Genomic DNA, 8629 nt, shown 5'->3' on the forward strand with positions numbered 1-8629 from the left:
TGGCTTTGGAAGCATTTGCTTATTGTCCATTTTTTTCCATGAAATCCATCACCTGAAGGGATGTCTCCTCTAATGCAGTCTCAAGCTCCTCACAGGAATTGGCTCGAGTGGTGATGGTAGTGTCATCAGGAAAGTAGAAAGTTTTCATTAAGTTAGGTTTTCACCAAGGCAGGATTCGAACCTCGCCCTCTGGGGAACCATGTCGTGCCTCTATTGGGTACATTAGACCACTCAGCTACCATGTTATATCAGTATAAATTCCGATGGGCAGCATTCTAGTCCGTATCAGATTGATTCTCCGTCTGTGGGTGTAGAAAGAGTCTAAAGGTTTCCAATTGAGAAAGATCAGGGAGAAGAATCGAGTCGGGGATCTCTCTCATGTTAGGGAACTGCGCTAACCACTACGCCTAAGCCCTTGCATGTGCTTGTTGGCATTGATAACCCCCAAAACTGGGTATTTAAAATTTTTTCCATGAGCTTTACCTTGAGTTGCCCAAACACAAGTGTCTTGGATTCTCACACATAGATATCAATTCAAATTGATTTAACACTTATTGCCTACCGATATACTGATGTGATTTACGTCCAATAATGGATTTTATTTCACAAAAATGGTGCTTTTGTTGCTTGAACAAAAAAACACATGTCATGAACTTTGAGCATACACTTTTAAGAGTGTTGTGGGTATCAGCGTGGTTCACAAAACATCAGCATTGATATGACAGGGCAGTTTTGTCAACATTCTGCAATTTCTTTTTTAATATTATTAGCACAATGACAATTTCCTAACAAAAGTATGAAATTTTCACCGTTTCTGAGACACAAGAAATTTTGATAATTGCCATAGGTTGCGAGAAATTCATTTGAAGTCACAATGAATCTGAAATTTCACCAGCAAGAGTTCTTTCAGACTATTAGATAGATAGATAGATAGATTTATTTCAGGAACACTTTGATCATGATTAATCTAGTTTTGTATCAGATCTTTTATGCAGAGAGAAGTATTTTAGAATTGAGATACTTTGAAGACCTTTTATGTATTTGCCTGATGAAATTAAATATTTGTTAATAGATAAATCAACATCAATCTGGCATTGGCCACGTTTCAATGCTTAACCATGGTAAGGAGCAGGGTGGTAAGGAGCAGCATGATAGGGAGCTGTATGATAAGGGGCAGGAGTGGGATGGTAAGGTGCAGGATGGTAAGGAGCAGGAGCAGGATGGTAAGGGGCAGGAGCAGGATGGTAGGGGGCAGGAGCAGGGTGGTAAGGGGCGGGTTTACCATAGCCATCATACTTGACATCAGCCAAATAACCAGTGTAGTCATCGGCGGTGTAGGTCACAGTTTGGGTGCGACCATCGGGAAGAAGGACACTGTATTGACCCTTGGTACCATGACCATCGCTGTTCTCATTGGCTTGGAAATTGGTGCCACTGTAATCGTCATGGACAGCATACCCATAGTTGTAGTAAGCGGGTCCATCATGGTATGAGGGGGCAGGGTGGTATGGAGCAGGGTGGTAAGGATCAGCAGGAGCGGCCACGGTCACGGCCAAAAGGGCAGAGAGAGCAAAAAAGGTCTATGGAAAGGAGCAGGAGTATTTTTTAAAAAGAATTTGGAACATGATTGAAGAAAAAAAGGTGGTCAGTCACAAGATGACCAAGAGACCGAGCTCTGTGATGATGATCCTCTGACTAATCCATCTGCTTTCTACTTCGGAATATGACCCTTCACCCTCACAAACATGGATTTATGGCCCGCAATCTGCTACACTTCCTACCCATCATCTGCCTTTGATGACTGTTATCGAATATGGAAGACTTCCAAACTGAAATGCGTAAAAAAACTGCCCCAAAAGTGATCTGTGTCAGGATAGCCCCCACGAGATCCTATCGGAGACACGAGGGGGATAATTATGTGAAATAATTGAACATGCCCACCTTTGGGGGGAAGACGCGATCAGATAATTGAGTGTCGTGCCTCGCCAGACGCGGGAATCGTTTACCTACTGCCTGTTAAAGTACAGAGCACAATCAATGGATGTAGTATAAAACACTCTTCCATTAATAACTCGAAATCGAAAGTTGCGGGTTTTGGAAGACTTCAGTAATTATCTCATGATTGAATCTGGTTGACTTGCCTTTGGTCAGGATTGGTTGAATTTAAGATGGATGGATATTTAGTAGGGGTACTCGCATTAACTTCATGAAAGTATTTTTTTATTCAAGATTTTGTTTTTTTCGGCATGTTCATATTTTTTTTTGAATGGAGAGAGTGCGGCGCGAAGAAAATATTTACTATCCAGAATTTATTGTTGTATAATAATATCGTAAAATCGCAAACAATTACGAAAGTTACAACCTTTGTGAGTTTCCTAAGACTGATTCAATACCAAAGAATGTAAAATATGTTGTCGTAAATTGTCGTCATCAGGTGTCGATTGTTTTTGGAATGTTTGTTTCATGACTGTCAAACCGCCCAGATTGCGTCAATAATGTCTTGATTATTGGAGGTTCAATTTTTCATCGATTATGCCTCCTTTAGTAATTGGCTCTTAAGATTGCCAATAATACCACATGTGATGGACCAATCAATGTCAGTCTATAGTTCAAGACTGTAAATCATTATACACTTCAAATATATAGACATGATATAGCAAGAGTTCCAGTGAATGCAGACTTCTTGCAAATGTGTTCTGCAATACCAAAAGTGGCAAAATCGAATTAGTGCCTTGTCTCGTTCTAGAACCAGGTCCAATCCATCACGAGTGGACTAGAAAAATGTTCGAGCATCTTCAACATGAAGCCAATTCTCATTCCGTTCTTTGGAGGCGCAGCCATACAAACAATTATCCTAATGAATTTGAGATGCCGGTTAATTTTGGTTAAATCCGCCCGAGTGAAATGTCAAAACAAAACCATGCGTCTTCTTCAGCCGAGAGACCGGTCAACCTACTTCTACCGTAATCAGAAATTGCAAAACTAAAGTGGGTTGACTTGGGCCCAAAATGCCTCTTCCAGTCTTTGTACTACGTACCGCCTTCTACTTGAAGAATTGATATGGATCGCTGTTGTGGAAGTTCCGAATGCATGAGAGTAGTTTTTCTGGAATTTGGTTCTGACCCTCTGATCATAGAACTTTGCGCCAAGATTTCCTTCACATCTATGACTAGAGAATTTTGATGATTAGAAACATGTAGAAAAAGGCTCAGTTGAGAGGGCATATGGTTTGTTTTGCAATCAAATATGATTTAGAAACGCTTATCATGAGACGAATTAGTCTTGTTGTTCAAGACACATAAAAAAGAAGGAAATGTTTCCGCCAATTTAAAATATGCTTTTAAAAAATTCAAAAGCAGATTGACAAGTGGTCTGCGCCAATAAAATGTCGTGATTGTAATAAATCATATCACAACTAAAACCGCTTTCATTTTATGGTTTTATGTCATTGAAATTATGAAATTATTATCTCTCAAATATCATCCATGTTAAGGTTCAATGATATGCCAAATGGAGGCTTCCTGGATCGCATGCTCTATGGACCATGTTGTTCGCCTTTTGAAGAATTTAAAACACGTCGTCCAACATTGTGAATCGTGAGGAACGACACTCGAGAGAATGCTTTTAGGAAGCAACCTTTCATGATATTTTTCACTTTGTACGGCAAAGAACCTTTGCCCATCTAAAAGTGTGTTATGTTGTGCAAAAAGATGAAAGAGCTCAGTTTTAATCAAATACAGATTTGAATTGTTTTGAATTGCCTGTTCATAGATATTTTAAGCTATTGAGAAAGAAATACCCACAACAGTTCAAAGTTGCTTGCATGGTAATGATGAAATCTCCTCTCATTTGTCACACAGTCCTATAATCCTTACTGCCTCCATACTTAGTTCCCAGTCAGAACCAAAAACTGCGACCAAGATGGTGTGAGGCCAATTTCTTCTTAAAGTGATATAGGTGAAAAACTAACGATCCAATTGTCAGGTAAACCATTGGAAAAAATGAAAAAAAACGGACCTAATTTCTCAAACTCTCGGAGATATGTTTGTATTCCCATCTGAGGTCATTTCTGACTTGTTTTGTTTTACCTCACCTCTTTGGTTTATCGAAGAGGCAATTCTTATTTTGGGATCAGCACTCAACAGAGTTAAATGATATGTTAACTGAGCAGCGCTGCACAAGGAGCCGTTCAATTCTAAAACTCACGTGGACTGATTTGCAATTTCAATCAAATTATGAATCATTTTGACTCAAAATTAGAGTACTTTAATGTCCAAGTAATCGACTGATGGTTATATGGTTTTTCTCAAACTTTGATCACTATCTAACATATGATAGGGCAAGTCAGACAGTTTAGAGAGAAGTTCTAAATGAACCCCTAATGATAACTTGATAAGCATCACCCAAAGAGATGCTTTTGCATCTCGGTTATGCCCAGTGAAAACGCCGTTCATCATGAAGGTGCGTAAACTATACACGACGCTTTAGGGCTGAACCAAGGCGGGTACAGTGGATACCGGGGTGTGCGAAACAGGTCGGCGTTATTACGCTTCCACTCTCGCTTCTTCGCAACGTCACAGAAGAACATAGGCTGCCTTATAAAAGACCTTTCTTGGGCCAAACAAGAACATCAATCCTCATTCGTTTGAGTTTCAGATAACAACCTCAAGATGAAGGTAACTGAATGTAATTAACCCAAAGTCCTGATCCTCATTTATCCTTGTTCCCATTTCCCTAGACCTTTATGCCCTTTCCACCCTTTGGCTGTGGCCTTTGCTGCTCCTGCTGATCCCTATCACCCTGCTCCTTTATCGACCAGCTCCTTACCACCCAGCTCCTCATCACCCTGCCCCATCTTATCATGAGGAACCCGCCCATTACAAACTATGGGTATGCTGTCCATGATGATTATAGTGGCACCAATTTCCAAGCCAATGAGAACCGTGATGGTTATGGAACAAGGCGAATACAGTGTGTCCTCCTCCCGATGGTCGTACCCAAATTGTGACCTACTCTGTGCGATGGTTACTCTGGGTATTTGTGGCTGATGTCAAATACGACGGATATGCCAAGGTCGAGACCTTACCACCCAGCTCCCGCCTACAAACCCGCCCCTTATCACCCGCTCCCTATAGCGGTTAGGGATAGACAGATGAATCATATGCGTGATATTTATTGTTATTTAACAGATATATCAACCACCATCTCGTCTGGATGAGCAAATAAAGGCTATCTGCAACTCGAGAATTTTTTAGTTACCTTTTTTCCAGGTAATGGATCCTTTAAGTAGCAGCTGACTCATGACTCATCACTAGACTGCGAAAAGACCCAATATGCGAAATGACACTGAGAGGGAAAAATTGGGGAGAAAGTAAGGAAAAGAAGTCTAGAAAGAGCAAATTTGAAATTTTGAAAAAAATCGCTCTCACAGGCCTCAAAATTTAGAAGGTTGTTTTTTTCAAAGTTTGGAACTTTTTTTTTCGCCGTCTATAGCCCCATTACGCTGCACCGAAATATGTTTTACGTTTCTGCACTCCAGAGGGTGCTTTCATTTCAGCCTCTACCAAATAAAGGGCGATTGGGCCAATTCCTTGTTATTGAATTTTTGATACGTTTGTGTTGTTTTTGATTAATTTTATTAAAATCTTTTTTTTAATTAGTGCCTCGGTCACATAATGTCCGGAAAAGAAATGCGTTCAGGCAAGGCAATGAGCAGTTGTGTAGCAATTTACAGTGCCTCTTCCCGTTTTCTTTGACCGTGTGACGTTGCAAAATAAGGCCCTTATTCATGGCCAGAGTTTTGGAGGTCACATTAGCGAAGGTAATAAAGAAAAGATACAACTCAATTTCAAAGCCTTTCTTATGATTCAAAAACAATAGAAACTTAATAATAACTAAAATAAGTCAAAAACAGCTTTTTCATTCAAGAAGTGTTCTGATGTATGTTCATGAATGAAATGAGATAATTCATAGAAAAATACAATATTGAATGAACAACTCGTTTTCAAGGACGGTAATTTAATCCCTTAGCAAAGCGCTATTGATCGACCCAAAGTTTAAGTGCCCTCCCCAAAATGGATAATGACGTCATCCGCTTTTCTTGGTTCAATGTTTCCAAAAACTCAATTTTGTTGTAGGCGTAAAATGGTGGGCCGACCTTTTTGAGTGATTTGTTTGTGCAATGTACAAGGTAGAAAATGAAAAGGGATCGTTAGAAAGGACGTGCAACAGGGTAAGTTTGCAATAGCCATGGAGACACAAGACTATAGCTGGATTCTTCGATGATCGACTAAACCCTCTCGTCTCACGAGTGAAACGACTGCCACAAAGGCCTATGCCTTTTTCAATTCCAAGAGAATATCCAAACAAGTCTTTGTAATCATTAGTCATATTAGCCCAAATTTTGAGCCAGAAGTCAAAAAAAATCAATCACGTGCAAATTACTTTATATGGTTTTTGCAAGAAGAAGACTATTAAAATTGAAATGCGCATTCCTCTCAATACTTGATAAGTTTTGACCACCGTGGGTGAGACGGGTGAGACGAGACGAGAGGAAACGACCGTAATCCAAGAATCCAGCATAAATATGTTGCTGATTTTTTCATTCCAAGATGCTCTTGGTTTCTGGAGTGAACTGGACGAAGGTTAGTATCGTAAGCTCAAGAAAGGCAAGGCATACCTATCTATTACTTAAGTTAAATCAGCATTCATGAACAGGTCATACGGTTTGTAACGACTTTAAAACCGCTCTGAAAAGAATTAAAGCCCTTTTTGAATAAACGCAAAAAATGATATTTTTAAAGGCAACACCACCTCGCGCTCACTGGAAGTTCCTCATTATCAGGCTGGCCAGGTTAACGTCCAACAGTGTTGGGAGCATGATATTTCCGGAGGTGATGTCCGGACATAAGTTGTCCTTACCGGTCAAGGACTTGTTATCCCCTGTTTATGTTGTTTCCATTTTCATGCACTAGTCACTAATTCAAGCCTGATATGTTACCATGTACCAAAGATGACCTCACCTTAAAGTTATTTGTACTTATAAATACATTCAAATCAAATGTCCTTGGCTTGATATCATTTCAGAGTTATTGGGTCCCAGCCAAAGTCCATTTATGACGGAACGCTAACCAGGACTGGTTCAATCTGGATCCATCACTCATTTTCCAATAACCAAGACTTTCATCATGTATCTCCTCTCCCCACTTGCTTATGCACATTGTATACTTCATCTTAAATCTAAATCTGAGTTTGATTTCGTTCGTGTGGGATTCTTGCACACTTTCTCCACTCACTCCACCTTATTCTGGTCCTCACTTTCATGATCGTTTTTTGGAATTTGATAGTTTAAAACTTCTGGAGGACTACACCTAAACTCATTATGTACAAGACCTACTCAATATCAATATGAAGACTTTCATCACCAAGATTGGATTGTTCAATGGCGCCGAACATTAAATGGAATTTCATCCCGTTTCAGGCCAAATTATTTCGACGACCCAAGAGTAGATTCGATCAATAAGTCCTTTGCCAGTCTATTGGAGTCTTGGACATTCCTAACACAAACCAATTTTGTATATCAGCGTAAGAAGAGATTCTGACTTTACAACTGAGCTTCTGAAGTGGAGCAAATTAGATGACGAAAGAGGGGGGCCTAAAATGGAGGCCTGAGGAACAACCCAACGCGAGAAGGTACCAAGAGTATATGATACTGTAGGTATTTAGCAGCATTCATGAGCTTTATCCCAACCCAGGTTTTAGGGTCAATTCTAGTGACCGTAGAGGCTTAATGTACATTTTGAGAGCACCCTCAAGCCCTCGATAATTCAGGCTAGTTCGAGCAATGAAGTCAGCTTCCCTTCTTTCTCGGGGCTCCTTCATTGTTTGATTTACTGCCCTCTATTATTCGTATTTATGTTGGTGTTGATCTAGTAGCATCTTTTAAGGCAGGCTTGGATCAATTTTTGATTGAAATCCAGATCATCCACAAGGCATTAGAACGGCTCCCAAAACACTGCAGGGCGCAACGAAAAGTCAAAATGAAGCTTCCAAATTTGGCTCTCATATTTGGGAAGAAATTCATGTTCTTAATCAAATATAATTCGTTGGTGGATCAAAATCATATGAATGCAAAATCAAGTAAGATTAATACCCTTTTCCGTCTTGAACTGCTTGGGTATTCCATTCCAAATAAGAAAGTCCAAAAACAAAATTAAATGCAGAATCATTGTTTCCATATTCCCAAAGTTCCTTCCGTTCAACTGCAACGTACTTCTTTATTCAATCATGGTGGGTCATACATTTAAAGACATTTGGAACCAAGTCAAAGAGATTCTTACGTTTCTGTCTGTACATGATATGGATCAATGACAAACTTTCATGATTTGAACCGTAAATTTTCATGATCTGCGTGGAGTTCAGTCTTCTGCCTGTCGCTCTTACGATCCAGTTACACATAAAATTGCCCGTTGAGAATAGACCGATTGAGAGCGCGAGGGAAGCAACATGCGCTTTCTTACGATCTTGCAGTACACCATGTACCACGTAATAAAAGAGTCTAGATCTCGTGTAGGATCATCAATCCTCTCTTGCTCGAGTTTTAGATAAAAACCTAAAATGAAGGTAATAA

The 8629-nt window shown here is 39.8% G+C and overlaps 1 protein-coding gene across 1 annotated transcript in view; it reads right to left on the minus strand.

Annotated features, from left to right (window-relative positions):
* Nucleotides 1-974: 974 nt before the first annotated feature.
* Nucleotides 975-8629, minus strand: part of LOC131881521 (cuticle protein 7-like) — a 10794-nt gene continuing 3139 nt past the window's right edge. Inside the window, exon 3 of the mRNA XM_059228408.1 lies at nt 975-1580. Within this exon, the coding sequence (XP_059084391.1) occupies nt 1113-1580 (468 nt within the window). The 3' untranslated portion in view covers nt 975-1112. The remainder of the gene's footprint in view (nt 1581-8629) is intronic.

The sequence above is a fragment of the Tigriopus californicus genome, chromosome 6, assembly GCF_007210705.1.
Source record: "Tigriopus californicus strain San Diego chromosome 6, Tcal_SD_v2.1, whole genome shotgun sequence".
Classification (NCBI taxonomy): Eukaryota; Metazoa; Arthropoda; class Copepoda; order Harpacticoida; family Harpacticidae; genus Tigriopus; species Tigriopus californicus.